The sequence below is a fragment of the Oreochromis niloticus genome, linkage group LG1 (assembly GCF_001858045.2).
Source record: "Oreochromis niloticus isolate F11D_XX linkage group LG1, O_niloticus_UMD_NMBU, whole genome shotgun sequence".
NCBI classification, from domain to species: domain Eukaryota; kingdom Metazoa; phylum Chordata; class Actinopteri; order Cichliformes; family Cichlidae; genus Oreochromis; species Oreochromis niloticus.
This window is the reverse complement of record NC_031965.2, coordinates 10650547-10667935: the sequence shown is the minus strand read 5'-3', so window position 1 is coordinate 10667935 and position 17389 is coordinate 10650547. Positions and strand designations below refer to the sequence as shown.

General features: G+C 37.9%; 1 protein-coding gene across 2 annotated transcripts; it reads right to left on the bottom strand.

Annotated features, from left to right (window-relative positions):
- Window positions 1-316: 316 nt before the first annotated feature.
- On the bottom strand, window positions 317-17083 carry LOC102083325 (uncharacterized). Of its 2 annotated transcripts, none has more exons than XM_005455707.4 (16): window positions 16897-17083; window positions 13002-13093; window positions 12391-12554; window positions 11192-11379; window positions 10517-10621; window positions 9767-9905; window positions 7430-7577; window positions 7140-7272; window positions 6138-6290; window positions 6010-6047; window positions 5880-5909; window positions 5611-5777; window positions 4060-4535; window positions 3806-3905; window positions 1982-2399; window positions 317-1129 (listed from the first exon to the last, which is right to left on the bottom strand). In XM_005455707.4, the coding sequence occupies exons 3-16, from the start codon at window positions 12520-12522 to the stop codon at window positions 1047-1049; spliced, it is 2310 nt and encodes a 769-aa protein (XP_005455764.1). In that variant the 5' UTR covers window positions 12523-12554; window positions 13002-13093; window positions 16897-17083; the 3' UTR covers window positions 317-1046. The 2 variants fall into 2 exon arrangements, with proteins under 2 accessions (XP_005455764.1, XP_013130199.1); XM_013274745.3 differs by having other exon boundaries at window positions 13002-13070.
- Between the last annotated feature and the right edge of the window lie 306 nt (window positions 17084-17389).

Genomic DNA, 17389 nt, shown 5'->3' with positions numbered 1-17389 from the left:
GTAAGTGTACCTTAGAGCTAAACAATTTAATTGCACACACTGATCTCCAAGGCTGAGGACATATTTAGATACAATTAAAATACCTGTATAACCCTCCTACTTGCTGTTCTCTGCCTCATTGTTAAAACCACCCTGGAGTTTTTTCTAATACCACTGATCTTATTATTAGACCTAGGACCTTGATTAGTGCTCCTAGAAAAAAATATTTTTCTATTTTTCTTTGGCATCAGTAGAGACTGATTAAGGGAAAAAAAAGTGGCTTCTTTTCACGAAATCTCCTACAATAGCTAGGAAATCAATACAGTACCAGTACAGCTTTCATCAAATAATAATTCATGCTTTATTCATATTGGCCTTTGCAAACAACCACAGTTGAAGGGCCTTATAAGAGATTAATAAAATAGAACTGTAAAGGAAAATTATTAGAAACAGATCAAAGTGGTTAATAATAATAACTACTTAGCAATATATTTATGTTATTCTAACAACAAAACATTATAAACGTATAGACACATACAATTTTAATTTTTATATCTGAAGTAAAGATGGATACACTTTAGATAATGATAAGCTCAAGTTCTTTTTCTCCAACAGGTTTTTGTTGGACCATGAAAAAAATACATAAAGTGGATCCTAAAGTGCCAGTTAAAATTTTTTTTTTAAAGTTTTACTCATGGTGAAGAAAACATTTTATCCACAATGGTCCTGATTTGTAAAACAAACTGACAAATTGCTGTGTCGATGAAGGTCATATATATCCACCATTTCACTAGTAAAGTGTAATACAGCAGTTTAACATTTTCTAATATTGCGTCCTAAGTATTTCTTACCATCTTATAACTATAAAAGGGATACAGGAATTAAGAAAATTCTATGCAATTCTATTTCTTTTCCCTTTGACAGTATTTTGTGTGATCTCACTTTAATGTAGGAATCTGAAACAGCTCAAAATACACAGTGGAATCATTTGTGTGATTCTGTCTCTAAATGTCCAAAGGAAACGAATGAGGTGCTCCCTAATGTGACAGATAACTCCAGATGCAGGATCAGCAAAGGAGCATTTTCTGAAGAAATATGCTGAAAGTTGTCAAAATCACTCCTGTTGCCAGAGATGAGGCCTGATATGGAGCTGCAGTAGAAGAGAGATGAGGTCAGTGAGTTAAGTTTACACTTAACACTGTGCACTTATTAACATTTAAACATTAAAAGCCAGATTATATAATTGAATATGGTAATATTTTACACATTTGCCTAACAAGTGAAAGATCTCCAGTTTGACACTGGGAAGGGATACAAATCTCTTTGGGACTCCTTTAAGAAGGTAAAGAGGGGCGGATCAATCCAAATATCGATAGTATCGATTCCAACACTTGTATCGGTGTAAGGTTGACACTAGTGTGATAGGATCGATACTTTGTTTCTATCCTTCAAGTTCAGTATGCAGCTCACTGAACTGTTTTATGGAAATGAAAAAATGTACATCAAACATGAACTATGAAAAATTTTAAAATCTTTTTGTGTTGACTATCACACTTGTTTTATTTAGAGCCTGGAGCACATTTAAGCAGCAGAAGTTGACCCAAAATGCTTCAGAGACAGGAACATTTACATTTTTCTTAATTACGTTTATTAAAAATGATGGAAATATTAAAAGTTGACCAACCATTAATTAAATGTATAATTTGCATAGCCTGTAAAGCACTTTTGTCATCTTTGACTTGAGTGTGACATACATGTTTTAATTTGCTAATATTTAGGCACCTGGCCAGGAGTGAATAATATTAAAAAGGCCCTGAAATAAGCCACTGTTCATTACTTTCCTGAAAATCAAAACCACTGTTGCAGGAAACCTAAAAGGTTAAAACTGACTTTTATTGTCATTAATATTGTCTTTTACATGTTAGTGAATTAATGTTTAATTTTATAAAGGTCCTTAAAAACAGAGGAGAGGTGAAGTCTTGTTTAAAAGAAATTGTCTTACCACTTCCTGCGGTGTTCTGGACAGCTGTAGTAGCTGTCGTAGCTGTAGCCGTAACAGCTGGAGTTGCTGATGTACTTGCAGTATTGGTTGTGCTACTGGTTGTAGTAGTAGTTGTAGCTGTAACAGCTGGAGTTGCTGATGTACTTGCAGTATTGGTTGTACTAGTAGTTGTAGCTGTGGCTGTAGTAGCGGTTGTTACAGTAATACTTGTCGTATTGGCTGCGGTTGTTGTGTTTGCCACGGCTGTTGTGGTTGGAGCGGTGAACACAAGGCTCACAGGTCCTGATTTGACTGTGTAGCTGCCGGTGAACACACTGCCAACCAGGGTGTTCTGACTCCTGGAGCTGGTACACAGATCTGGACATGTCTGAGAGGGCATGGTGGTAATGCACAGATTGACTGTGCACTGGACATACAGCTGTAAACACAAAAAGCTACACTCAGCAGTGTTCAGATCAAAGTATTTCATGCTATTGGCATATAGAGTACTATAGCTGTTTACAAAGCATTAATACTGGAACAATTCTAAAGCACAATCAAGACAAATGCTCAGAACAAGACAGCCACCACACATGATGTGTGCAGTGGTCAGTATCTTTCCATAGCATGCTAGCATGATAGCAGAAATTAATTACTGAAGATTAATTTCAAATCTGCAATTTTCTTTAGAGGTATTTGGTCACTAATCAACATATTGTTCAAACATTGAGCAGATGATGGTGCTAGATCAAACCAAGTCTCATGGAAATCAGTTTAAATGTTTCTGTTTGGCCCAGGTGGATAGAACCAGCTACACCACCATTTCATTTCTATTTATTTATTTATTTATTTTTCCATCTGAGAATGTAATAAATTAAAAAAAGAGGAAAACAGCAGCTCTGCAACTGAGCAGGAGAAAAATTTTAGGGATTTCCCTAAAACTGGCTTCCAAACTAAAAATATCAACTTTATTTTAAAACATAAATAAGGTAAAACATACAAAAAAATAGATCGCAATTTAAATTTAAACACAATGTTTTTTGGAAAGCTTGTAAAAATCATTTTCAAATGTTAGAACTGTTAATTAAGTAAACAGTTATTATGAGTTATTATGAGTTATTATGAGTCCCGTGGCTACAACATGTTTTAAAAAAACTAACAGGGGCTTGCATCACTTTTAAGGAGCACCTCATTTGTCAACTTCCCAGTCGACCATCACAAATTTGTTTGAAAACAAAACTGAGGGCAAAAATACACGCTTAATAGGAAGCATGAAAAACATCATGCCACTATTTCTCTCCCAGGGCTGCTTTAGATGTTTTTCTAACACCGTTTTTGTAAAGGCCCCTTTTTAAAATTCAGTTATCTAGAAAACTACTTGAGCTAGATCCTTTCACTTGACTTGAACTGTATTACCTCCTTGTATCTGACAAGCTGTAAACAAAATATCACCCCCTGTGCACAAAACTGTGGTTTCTCATGGAATACAAATCAGCTGTTGGAGATCTGGCATCCAAATATTTTAGGGACTTCAAGCATCCTTCATTCTCTCCTAACTTGAGCTACATTCCTGAGTATTCTTAGAGTCAAAAATTTTGAAAAAAGCTTACTCAAGTAGTTTGAGAAGAATTGCTGAAATTTTGCATAATGTCTTTTAAGAAATTGATCTTTAACATTGATTTGATGAACTGACACTGAATGACCCTGAATACTTTTTTCTATTTTGCTGGTCAAAATAATTTCTTTCTCAGTTTCAACTTTTATTTGAAACAAGCTTCTGGTACACAGAAAGAGTAGAGCAAAGTGACACTTATGCTTATGTGTGTGTTATATGACATCACTTACAGTTGTTCCATTGGTCTGTATTGTACTCAAATCAAGGCGGTAAACCCTGGAATTATTTTGGGTAGTAATAATCTCTAAGGTGTTGCTGGATGTCAAGCACCTGAAAGAGAGAAATGCGACTGCTATTTCAGTTTGTATGATATGCTTCATGTACTGAAAACAACATTTCTTTGAGGCGATTTTCTAAGAGCATCTGTCCTCTCCTAAGTGGTAACTTTGAATAAATGACAGCACACAAGCTGAATGTTACTGACCCTTGTTTTAGAATAGGACGGCTTATTGCAAAGTCCTCAGTCTCAGACTCGATGCACTCGTTCACTATCATCTCGGCTCGAAGCACACTGCAATTGGACCTGACATAGAGGTCCAGCTGTTTGATCCTGGATCCACTTTCTTCATTTACAGAGGCACTGTTACTGGAGTTGCTTCCTGTTCCTGAGTCAACATCTCTACGCAGTCTTTGTGGTGAGTTGACGTTAGAGCGAAACTTGGGATTTTGGGTGAATTTTGCCAGGGGACCTGTTCCTGGGAGGTAAAATTCAATCCAAACACGAAACTCACCAAAGGTCTCTTTCTCTGTGGGCATCTCAATTAAAGCGTTTGGACCCTTGACCTGGACTCCTGGGATGCGGCAGGCCAAAGGCAGGATAAGTGATGGCTGGCGGCTAATCATAGCATAGGGACGCACGGTTTTCAAGGTGTTGGTGTAAACCAGCTCTGGGCCAGAGTGCTGGGAAAAATTGAGAATGAGAAAAGAGAAAATGAAAAAATCCAAACAAATAATCTATCACTGCAAAATATCTCATCATTTGACTAATAATTTTTAATATAAGACCAAAAAATCAATTTTTAATACAAGGTTTCCAATCGGTTTCATCTTCTGTGTAACCAGATGACAGAGCTTCAGATAAGGGAAATTCTTTTTTTTTTTCCATTTAAGAAAGACAGATATCTTAAACTCTTGGTCTACTGCAAGTGACTCTGTGAAGCTGGTCGCTGGAAAGTTTATTTTAACACCTCACTTTTTACATATCTTCTCCCTCCTGCATGGCCTGAAGCAAACACGAGAAGGATTGCTGTTATTCTCTGATGACTACTTAATTAAACTTTATAGTTTTTAAAAAAAAATCCCACTATAATTTCACTGAACAGCATTATCTAGCCTTACAGCACTAATATTACACAGCATGGATGTGTCTTGATAGATGGAGGTAAATTCCTTTTCTTTTAGCTGAACAGAGGTCAAGTCCAGTAGGCAATATATATTAGGCTAGAGGACATTTATGTGTGCTGAAAGAGCAATCTGCTGGGGGTTAAAGCTACATTATGCTGGAATTGTTACTGAATGATATGACTGTTTAATGTCTTACATTTGATTCAGTCCAGACGGAGGTACAGTCACGAGGCTACAACCCTTAGGCTGCCTGTTTGAGCCTAAATCTCTGAACTGTAATAATGGAACTCTTCTTACAAGCTTAACTTACAGTGAACATACTCAGAGCTGACTAAGCTAATTCAGCTAAGCTTTATTTCCCCATTTTGATATTCATCAACTCATAGTTCATAGTTATTGATTCGTGATTTAGTTAAAACTGCTTTCTAAAGACTCCTGAAACAAGTATATACAAGAAGAAAGGAAACCACATGGTGTCAGCAAAGACAAGAGTTTCAGTTTACGTTCAGCTGCTCTTTAAATACTGCTGTGATTCCTTTCTTGAATAAAAGCCTTTCATATCTCGAAAATAAAAGAAGAAAGCCACAGCTACCAAAAAAGTAAAGGAAGGCATATTTGCGTAGTATTTTACCACAGTCTTTGTCCCACAGCCGTCCAAGGAGATGGTTGCAGTCACATGTGTGTTGTTGTAGTTGACGGGGCAGGTGGGGCTGTTGAGCTGGAGTTCGGCAAGGTCGATGTTTGTGAGCGAGGTGATGGGGAGCACCAGAGTCATCTCTGTCTTCTCACACTTCAGTTCTGACCAGGAGCAGAAGGTTAATTATTGATAATAACTCACACAACCACACTTATCACACTCGAAATCACCTGAATCTCACACACAAGACCTGAATTTATTACCTGTTCCAGCAGGTAATGTTCTGGTTTCCCCTGAAAAAGTTTGAGAAGGTACATGTAAGCAGTGAGTATTTTCAGATAAAACCCTTCTGTGAGGAAGTTGTTTTGCTAGATATTTCTATGGAGCTCTTACTTTGGTACAGCCACACACAGCTTGGCTCCGACTGTAAACTGAGAGGATAAAACATGCAGATCAGAGCGGTTCATCTGAACACATATATGCAAATGTATAAATACAGGTTTAATAAAGCATCAGCTGACCTCTTGGTATTTGCAGCAAAGCAGATGGGCAACAGATGAGTCAGATTGTTCTCAGAGCGGATCCAGGCCATGGCCATAGTGGCCAGGGGGCCGACTGATGTGAAGCCAGTCCTGTAGAGGTCATGGGTCCCAACCACGGCAAACTCTAAAACTCTGTAAATATTGAGAGAACCTTGTATAATGTTTGATTCACCTAAAAATACTTCACACCTCTTGCAAAGCCACACAGGCACACTCAAAAAATAATTCTTCACCCTCAATAAACAGGAAGGAATATTTTTTTTTAGTAAAATGAAACTGAAACATATAAAATTAAATGTAAGAAAATGTACTTGGTATAAATAGAATATATACCAACTGAATGAATTTCATTTGACCAAACCATTATATTAACATTTTACATTGTACTTATGTGACCAAATTACATGGAAAATCTAAATGAAATCAAATGAGTTTAAATGAAATCATTCTATTTTATTTTAGTCTAAAGCACTTTGGTTTTACATGTACTATATAAAATGTGCTTACTTACATTGTGTATCTGACACACATGCTACCGTTTTCAGTCCCCTGTTGTAATTTTTTAAAACAGAGGTCTGTTTTTCAATATGCAGACTGTCATGTAAAACACAGCAATGTGTTTTACATGACATGGGGTTTTTTTTGCATAACAAGTCAGCTTTATTTGTATAGCACATTTAAAAGACATCAAGTGTCGGCCAAAGTGCTGAACAGAGGGGTAATGTAGTCAAATAAAAAAAAGAATTCAAATAAATGAGGTAAAAAAGATTACAAAACATCCATATATATATATACACACACAAGCAGACTCTTATATAACTTTTCTATACAAGTATATTTGTACATGTACATATGCACATACCTATACATGCATATGCAGCAAAAATGCAGCAACAGCAACAGAAAATAAAAGAATAAACCATGTTGGGATGTTTAAAAAGCAGTGGGAGGGACGGCAAAGGAAAAGCCACCAGGACTCACCTCTCCTTCTCCGACCTATAGTCAATGTTGATTATCTCCTCCTGGTACGGCAGAACAAACAGTACAGAGTCATCTTTTGGGGTCCTGTCTATGGCCACTGGTTCATCAGAGCACCTAAAATATGACTCTTCCACTGGAAAGACAAAATGAAACCGTTTATTACATTACGCTATAAGTTATTATTAATCTTCCAACATTACTGTTTTCATTTTGGCAGCTGATGAGAGAAAGTGCAATTATTATTCTCTATACTTGAACCGAAATGTCATCTAAGCGATTGTCAGCCTCACCAGTTAGAGCGAGATGGACAGGGACAGAGCTGAGGGGCGGATCTGTGGCATGGTTTGCTCTGGGCGAAGGAATCAGGTCCTCCACCATCAGGTAAATAAAATACTGTCCTGCGGGTGCCTGTCCAGTGAAGGACAAAATGCATGTCTCCTGGTAAAAGAATGAAGCAATGTCAACAACAGAGATGAACAAGTTCCACAATGGTATGTGTGGGCAATGTTTGACTGTAAATGACATCAAAGCAAGACAAAAAAAACAACAAAGAAACAACAAAAAAACTGAGTGGTTAAACTTGTTCCTGACTGTATGCAAACGATAATACACAATGGTGCTTTTTGCTGAGCAAATTATGGCTAAACCAAACAAGTTTTTACTGTGGAAACCATTTCACTGATCAAGGACCAAAGAGAATTCAGTTGCATTTCCAAATTAACTGGAATGTGATTTCTGGCAAGGCAGACTTCTGCTAGTACAGAGTGACCTGATGTCTTCAAGAGTACAATAGCTTTGACATTATGGGCGCTGAGAATTCCAGATTCTCATTGGTAGGAGGAGGTAGATTACTTTGGGTAAAGGAAGCAATAGATTAAATTCTGTTAAAGAGCAAGGATGTAAAATATTTTATTACTGTGTTTAAATTTTAAGCTACTTTATACTTTTATGCTCTACGTCACTGTCGTAGTTACATGTTTTGTTCTTTCACTGTGTACACTGTGCTTTTGTCATTTCAGTCTAACACTCCCTGCTGTTTACTTTTCCCTTGCCAGTATGTGACCTACAGCTCCTCCCAGCTCACCTGCAACCTCTTTGTATCTAGCCTTTCTTTTTTCACCATAGCTGAGAGTTGCCTTTTTTCCCTGTTTTTTTGTGGGTTTTCTTCACTAAGATGTATTTTTATAGACTTAGAAGCTTAAAAAAACTGTTTCAGTTTCAGTGTCTTTTAACGTAATTAAACTGAATTTTAATTAACCTGGGCCATTCTATGGAATAAACAAGCTCTACTTAAATCTTCTCCGTTCACCTTTTACAGTCTGCACTTTTCCATCAATTTTGTAACATCATAAACAGATGTGTCATGGCAGTTCTAGGTTTAACACATGTAGGGAATCGCCTGCTTATCGCTTCTTACTCAGGCACATTTCAACTGTAGATAAAAGATGGACATAAGCCAGCAGGTGGTATTTACCATGGCTGCAAAAAGACTCTTGGTGGTATGTAAATCTATGTAAATCTATGGAAAAATGGCCTTTGCTCTGTGACTTCAGTAAACACTTACCTGATGAGATAATGGTTCAAACTAATGAGCTGAACAAGCAGCGGTGTAAATTACAAACCTCACCAAAGCTGCTATAGCTTGATTTATTCTTCTTGACTTGTGGTGATCAAGTAATGATTCATGATCAAGTGACTGACAAGTTATTAGCCAGTGAGCATGAACTGGTATCACTTTCAGATCCACCCCATGCTTGTTACATCTGCTGTAGAAAAGCTAATATAGTCATAATATTATCTGGTGATGCCACAGTAGCTACATAGTCTATGATCAAGCATGGACGATACCTCACAATAGGTTTAATAGATGAGAGCTGTGAATAATGATTATATTTAAAGACAAATTTAAGACACCGTTCACCACAGTAGGTATTTCCACATGTTTGATTTGGCAGAGTTTTACGCCAGATTTCTGTCCTGATGAAACCCCAAAGATGATGGGGTGGGTTGGGTGTTGGTTGGTGCTGAACATATTTAAATATGTAGGTTAGTCTAATCCGCACTGAGGTTTAACTGTAATCAAATGTCACATATATAAAACGATTACTTTTAAATTTGTTAATTTAAAAAAAATTAGGGCAATCAGTAGCCTTAACTTTTTGGAGATCTGGCAACTTTTTAGGTTTATAGTGTGTGGGAACTAGCATTTCCCATGCTCTGCGTTTGTACTGTAACCATTTGCTTTAAATTGCTTCAAATTCTTTCTCAGATGTCGAGTTACAGTGACAAATCGAGGCACCACTAATAATACAGTAATAAACACAAGTAGAACATTACATTTTTGCACATTGTGTACTTAAATTTAGCAAATAATTTCTAAACAAATGTAGAACTTGGGCAGTGAATACTGTTTTTGGACTGCAGTATTGGTACTTTTACTTTCGTGCACATATTTTATTTTTTTCACATTTATTGGTATACTACATCTACTACACTATAAGATTTTTTTCTGTTAATGACATATAAACTTATCATCTTTAAAATAGTAAAATATGTTTTTAATTGAGAATAAAATTGATTTTAGTGCCTACAATAATAAATCCTTGAACTGGTGAAATACAACTCACCCCATCCAGCTCTATGAAGGAGTGCTGGGTGCAGCTGACACACTCTCCCTTGTCAGAACTGGCAAATCGACATCGGACCTTGTCCCCATCCAAGTCTTTCACTGACAGATGGAAGTCGTGAGGACAGTTCACATGGGCCCTGTTCTCACAGAACAGGAAGTATTGGTGGCATGCAGGACAAAGAGATAATCAGCCTCTTGAATCATAAATCACAACAAAAGAGAAAACGAAAATGAAAGTGGATTTGGTGCAGTCTGTACAGCTGAAGGGCAAGGCATCACTCTGAAGAAATCTTTGAGAAGCAAAGACTTTGGCTGACGTCAATAACCTCTCGAAGTGTTGCCTCTTTGGTGACGCCTGTTTGGGGCCAAAGGGTGATCTTAAACTTGGCCCCCAGCAACAGCTGCCTTTTGGAGCTGAAAAAGCCACTGCGAGTGGTGAGCATGAGTAACAGATAAACAATCAGCTGAAACTGATCGCATAAACCTGCAGACTCAGGCTTCACTTTGATTTCACATGGACTTTTTAACAAAACAATGATTACACTCAGATTTAAATCATCTGAATACCCAAGTGAAATTTTAAAAATCTATTTCATGTAAAATCTTATATGGATCCTTGTTCAGATATATGTAGCTTATATCTCTTTATGACAGCTTAAATGTCCTTAATTTAATTAACACAAATTCAGCTCATGTCTGAATACAGGAGTTGGGAGGAAGGAGAGCAGAGAGTAGTTCTTTGCACTACCTTAGTGGAGGAGGGAGAGCCACAAAAGCAGGGTGGTTGAGTCTCCCACTGTTTGCTCGGATCACTGGTCCTGCATTTATAGACACAAAAAATTCTGTGCTGGACCTAAAACAGTCCAAAAAAATTGCATTAATGGCTTCTTCCTTTAATTTAACAAATAACATCATTGATCTTGTCACAGATAGTAAACATAGTGCTTCATAGCAAACGGTTTGATTCGCACAGGCCTGAAGAATCATAAGTCAGTTTGTTTGGGGTCCAGACTGCTTGAAATAGTCCACTTTAAATGATTTTGTGTACTCTTAGCTCTTTATGATTTCAGATATTGTGGGATATCACTAATATGGTTATTTCAAGCACAAACCTCTCGCTGGGACCATAGAAGCCCCAGCTTCACACCTTCTTTGTTGCGAAGGGCTACCAATCAGAAAAAACTCTGAATTATGCAAAGCTGATCTAGTAGAACAAAAAATAAATACAAATAAAAGCCCTCCATAGTTTTCTAAGAAAAAAACAAAACAATGTCACATGGAATAATCTCAGAGTTATTTCCAAATAGACTGCGCAAATTTCTTTTAAAAAGATGAAAAATGGAGCTGACACTTAAAATGTAAAAATTAATATACAAAATTTAGCATGTCTGAAGTCAAGCGTATTTGCCTATTGGTCTCATACCCTAAACTGATGGTAGCTCTGTAGTCACTGGGGACAGTTTTCTGCCACTGGCGGACACACCAGTCAGAGGGTTTGGTCCCAGTGAAAGGTAACGGGGTGGTGTGGACTAGACAGTCCTCTCCTGGAGCACAGAGTCCAGACAAAGACGGACAAGGACCAGGAGCAATGACGGTAAAATGAGCCCGCACCTGCAAGAAGTAAAGAGACAAACTCCCTCATGTCTGCACTAAACAAACATTACAAACATTTGGATGTAGTTCATGAGGCACCAAATATCAATCTGAGAACCACACGACTAGTTTGTTGACTATTAATTGACTATTAATTAATTATTAGTGACTGTAATTTCCTACCTGTTGGGATAAATAAAGTATTTGTTACCTTTATTTTCCCCACTAATGTTGAGTATTAGTAGGATGCTACACTGCAACTCCCATCAACCAAATGAAACAACTAAAAATAACAGAATTTGGGTTGAAGCACTAATTTATGGGATGTTTGTGGCCCGGTGTGATGTAACAATGGGAGGCAACAACTATGAAAACAACAACAATATCAACATTATCCTTAGTTCAGCTATTAAATCCATATGAAAGTAAGGGTTCGTTTTTGAGGATAGATGGAGCCATGAGTAATTAAGACGTACACAGCTGACAGGACTGCATATGGCTCAGAAGAATGCCTAATTAGATTACAACAGACCCAACACACTACACAATGACTGACACTGAATTGTTTTTTAGAACTAAAAGAATCAATTATTTGCACACATAAGTAAGTAGTAACTAAAATAAAGAAAGAAGGGGAAGGGATACTTTCAAGCATGTAAATTTTAATGTTTTTTGTTCTTGCAGTGAATCCTGAAACGTTTTAACTAATTGAGTGGTAAACACGTTCATTAGGCTATTTCGAGAAAAGTATAATTTTAGTAAAGTAAAATTATAGAAGCATAGTTTTGACACACATTTTAAATCACTGGTTTGTAATAAATAATAATGCTGAGGCATAAAATAATATGGTTTATAAATCATGGGAAATGTCTTTTATTAGTTTCCTGCCATAATTTTGAGTTTATGAAAATCTCAACACATGACTAAAATGTGATAGTAAAAATGTATAATTAGGAACAGCTGAGAGTGGGGAGATCTTGGATTTTAGGACTCTGAAAAAAAAAATTAAAGAGGGAAAACGTTGCTCACTGTTTTTCCTCCATCACTGTTCAGGGGCACAACATGCACTGTCAGGCCAAGAGAAGAGGCGTCAGAGGCCAGGCCTAGCATCAACAGAGCCAGGCCCAGCAATAAGATATGCATTTTGTATCTGTCCAGCATCTCAGCTCCTCAGGCAAGCAGCGAGTCTGAACCTTTGGGAAATACAAAGACAGAAAGGTGAAGTAGTCAAGAGTCAGAGCACTAACTCACTTTTCATTAGCTGCAAAAAAAACTGGAATTATCTGCACTTCACTCAAGGATTGACTTTTAAGTAAATTTGACTTTTAAGTAAAGTCAATCCAAGACTGATCCCGCATTGTCTTTCTGAAACAAGGCTGTCGTTTCATATCTGACAGGATAGTGAGAGATGATACTACGGAATCTCTCACTATATTATTTATGATTTAATAATGATATTGTAACTGGCAGCTCTGCAATTCAAGGTGTGTAATACCACGTTATAAAAGTTTGATAGGTTGAAGAGTGAAACATCAATCTCGTATCAAAACTCACTTGAATAGAAACCATTTTATCAGTCACAAATTAGAAAACACCTGCAGTTTTGTAAAATAATTATGATCGTAAAGACCGTGACATACCTGCTGTTTCTGCTCTTGGGCGTCTTCCACAAATCAAAATATGTAATCCTCAGAGAGGGGTACAAGAACCTGAGGACAACAGCAAACAACCTCTGGAAATCACAAATGACAACCTGATAGAGCAACCAATTACAGTACAGCTGTTGTCAAGAAATGTAGCAATAGACTAACTCACGCTTAAAAAGTATAAAACAGCCAGCAAACATATGCCCACCATGTGCAAAACCTTAAATAAGAATGGTGGGACAAAATGAAACAATTAAGTAATAAAAAAAGTCTTGTATTGATACAAAAATGCAAAACATGATGTCTGGATGTAAAACACTACTACAGATTCACATCAAAAACTCTTTCCTGACGTGAAACATGGTTGGTGGGAGCAGCAAGGTTTGGTGGTGTTTGGAATACATGAATTGTTAATTAGGAACCTAAAGCTGGAGGCTCAGAGGCAGCGGCGTCATCTTTGCATAAAAGAAGCCAAGCGCAAATACAAACAGCGCATTGAGGAACACTTTAACACAAAGAACTCCAGAAACATGTGGCAGGGGATCAAGACACTCACTGGCTACAAAGACAGTTGCACACAAACCAACTCCCCAGACATCACCTTATCTGACACCCTAAACCATTACAGAGAGGGACGACGCTCCCATCCAGCTGGAGCAGCACCAGGTCAGAGCCACACTGCGCAGAGTCAACGCGAGGAAAGCAGCTGGCTCTGATGGTGTAGCCGGTAGAGTGCTTAAAGCATGTGCAGACCAACTAGCAGAGGTTTTCACCACCATCTTCAACCTCTCACTGCTACAGTCTGTAGTACCATCCTGCCTTAAGTCAGCCACCATCGTTCCAGTGCCCAAGAAGAACACAGTGAGCTGCTTGAATGACTATCGTCCAGTTGCTTTAACACCCATAATTGCCAAATGTTTCGAACAGCTCATCATGTCACACATTAAAGCTGCCATCCCTGCAAACCTCGATCCATACCAGTTTGCATACAGGGCAAACAGGTCGACAGAGGATGCCATAATAACAGCTCTTCACACAGCCCTCACACACCTGGACTGTAGTAACACCTATGTGAGAATGCTGTTTGTGGACTTCAGCTCTGCCTTCAATACAGTTCAACCCCACAAACTGGTTAATAAACTAAGCAACTTAGGACTCAGCAGCTCACTGTGCAGCTGGATACTGGACTTCCTGAGCAACAGACCCCAGAACGTAAGAATGGGAGAGCACACCTCCTCCACCCTCATTCTGAATGTGGGTGTCCCACAGGGGTGTGTCCTCAGTCCCCTCTTATACTCACTTTTCACCCATGACTGTTCACCAATCCACACCAGTAACACCATTATAAAATTTGCTGATGACACCACTGTCATAGGACTGATCGACAACAACGATGATTTAGCCTACAGAGAGGAGGTTCAGCATCTGAAGCAATGGTGTGACAACAACAACCTGCATCTGAACACAGCCCAGACCAAGGAGATGGTAATCGACTTCAGAAGAACAAAGCGATCTGAGCACTCTACCCTCTACATGGATGGGAAGGAGGTAGAAAGGGTAGAAAGCTTTAAGTTCCTCGGAGTCCACATCTCGGCCGACCTTACCTGGTCCACAAACATCTCCCACCAGGTAGGGAAAGCACAACAAAGGCTGTACTTCCTCAGGAAACTACGTCAGGCCCAATTACCCCAAAGACTGCTAGTAAACTTCTACCGCTCCACCATTGAGAGCCTTCTGACTTACTGCTGCACACTCTGGTTCAACTGCTGCACCGCGGAGGACAAGAGGAAACTGCAGCGGGTGGTGAGGGCAGCAGAGCGGACAATCGGCACTTCACTAACCCCCCCCAGAGACATCTATACTGGCAGACTTCAGCAGAAAGCCAGCATCATCATCAAAGACCCCTCACACCCTGGACACTCACTTTTTCCCCCCTTCCCTCTGGTAAACGCTACAGGTCCATCAGGTCAAAGACAAACAGACTCAACAGAAGTTTTTACCCACAGGCTGTCAAACATGCCCTACCTCCACCCTGATTGGAGGATAACTGCACTGCCAATACTCATGGACATTACACCTCATTTATAAATCGTATTTCTGTTTATACTTCAATGCAACCAACACCCTTACCTCTTTAAACTGTATTTATTATAACCTTATTTAGTATAGTTCCAACAGCACCCCCCCCACTCAATGTGCAATATCACTGATCACACTGCACCTCTCAATGCACCTGCTAGTTAGATGGCATGTATGTGTATGCATATAGATGTAAGCATGTATGTGGAAATATGTGTGTGTATGTATGTACGGATGCATATATGTATATATACATATGTGCATGTATGTTTGCAGGTGTATGTATAACTTGTACATATCTTTCTTGTGTAAATGTAAATTTGTCTGTTATTGTGTAAATACTTACGCTATTGTGTACTCCACACACATGGAGAGATGCCAAACTGCCTTTCACTGTTCTTGTAACAGTGACAATAAAAAGCTATTCTATTCTATTCTATCTTTAAAGCAGCAATACCTGCAGGCAGTGGGCACGGAGGGGCAAGTGGGTGGTAGTGACTTGCATTATTTAGCTTTTTTTCTGAGCTTCACTAAGTTTCTAATGACAGGAGTTTGATTTAATTTTTTGAAAATTTTTTAATTGTTTGTGATGTCTGTGTGCAAAGTGGGACACTGCTTTTGTACATAAAAGTCTATGGTGTGATAAAAATCTGTTCTGGAGAAATAGTTCAACATATTATGGTGTATATCTTTATTTCCATTCTTTTAAAAAGCTCTGTGACAGATTTTCTAGTTTTAGAATCTAAATCAGAGATGTCAACTCATCTTACATGATGGGCCTCATAGAGCCCAGTTTCATTCAAAGTGGGCCTGACCTGTAAAGCTATTGCCTATCAGTAAACATTTTTTTTTGTTTTTAAAGTTTCTTTTATTTCCAGGATAAAGATTAAGCTACACATTTAAACTCTGAGGTATCTTCAGAAATTTTTTTTTAAAGATGCATCTCAGTTTTTCCACTATGTGAAGAAATGCTGCTGACTACAAAGAAAGTCCCAGTTCCTTGTGCATACACTAATATTTAGATTTTTTTTTTTTTTTTTCATACTTTGGTGCTTGAGAGGGTTATTTGTCAGTAAAAAGGCAAAACTAATGAAAAAACACACAAAGGTCCAAAAATGTTTGCCCTTCTTTTTAGTCCACATATATCCAGTGAGCTGGATCCATGTTTGTCAAAGATATCGTGAGGCAAACTGAGCTGGAAAAAAAAGAACTGATTTTTATAGTGACAGGTATATGTAATGAAAACATAAGAAATTACATTTAACTTAAATTTTGTGTCCTGTGGAAAACATTTAGGTCTTTCCCAGTAACAAACTTGTCCATGTAGTGAACTATGCAGCTGCTTTGAGACATGGCAGCAGACTATAATGTGCTACACCGGCTAAAAATACATTTCTCGGAGCACCTCTACATAAGGTTTACACAATGAGAAGCCAAAGGTCTTGGGCTAGTCAAGTCAAAAGACACTACAGAACCTTTAAAAGATTTGAGTGTATCTATCTGAGCCTATATGTATGCTCTTGACAGTGTTGAAAATCCAAAATAAATTCAAACTTTTACATCCAATTCCTGTTTTTTTAAAGTGATTAAAAATGTAACCTGTACAAACCTGGGAAACAAAAGATTAAATAACTAAAAGCCCAAATAACCATGACATTCATGCCCATGCTGAGTGTAGGTAAATTTTGAACTGTATGTTGTTAAAAAGTATCAGGTTTCAAATGTTGGTGAATAACACAATGACACTCCAAAGGCAGATATAGAAAACACATAAAGAAATGAAAATGTCAGATAACGAACAAATTTTTACCGTAATCAGTCGTCAGCTCTTCATTTTCAAAAGTCCAACTTAGGAGCTTACAGCCTCCATGCTCTTTCTATACAGTCTCGAGCGCTGAGATGTAAGCAAACTAAATTTGAGTGATGACAGAATGAAGTTAAACTGGTTCAACCAGAGCTTCTAAAACAAACATGAAAATTACTGCATGCCAAGAGAAGCGTAACTGAAGTGACTAAGCTCTGATTATTGCACACTGCATGAGGTATGTCTTGTCCCTGTGCATGTGACACCTGTGGCATTCTTTTATGTGTTAAAGACAGCAAGAGAAAAACCAAAAAGAAACAAAAACACAAAACACCACAACTCTGAAGACTGAGATGCTTTTTTATTGAAAGATTAAACAATTGGAGGAATGATTGGTAGAAATGTAATTGTTACATGGTCAAGGGCAAAAAAAAAATAATGTTTGTACCAAAATTGTGGTCCTGTCTTGCCAAAAAAAACAAAAAAAACAAAAAAGCAT

What these genes read in the sequence shown, in the direction of transcription:
- LOC102083325 (XM_005455707.4), bottom strand. Translation starts at nt 12,522, where the DNA reads ATGCTGGACAGATACAAAATGCATATCTTATTGCTGGGCCTGGCTCTG. An exon ending in TATAGGTCGGAGAAGGAGAG is followed by an intron (nt 6,291 to 7,139) that starts GTGAGTCCTGGT and finishes CAATATTTACAG; the next exon opens with AGTTTTAGAGTTTGCCGTGG. An exon ending in TTTGCTGCAAATACCAAGAG is followed by an intron (nt 6,048 to 6,137) that starts GTCAGCTGATGC and finishes TTATCCTCTCAG; the next exon opens with TTTACAGTCGGAGCCAAGCT.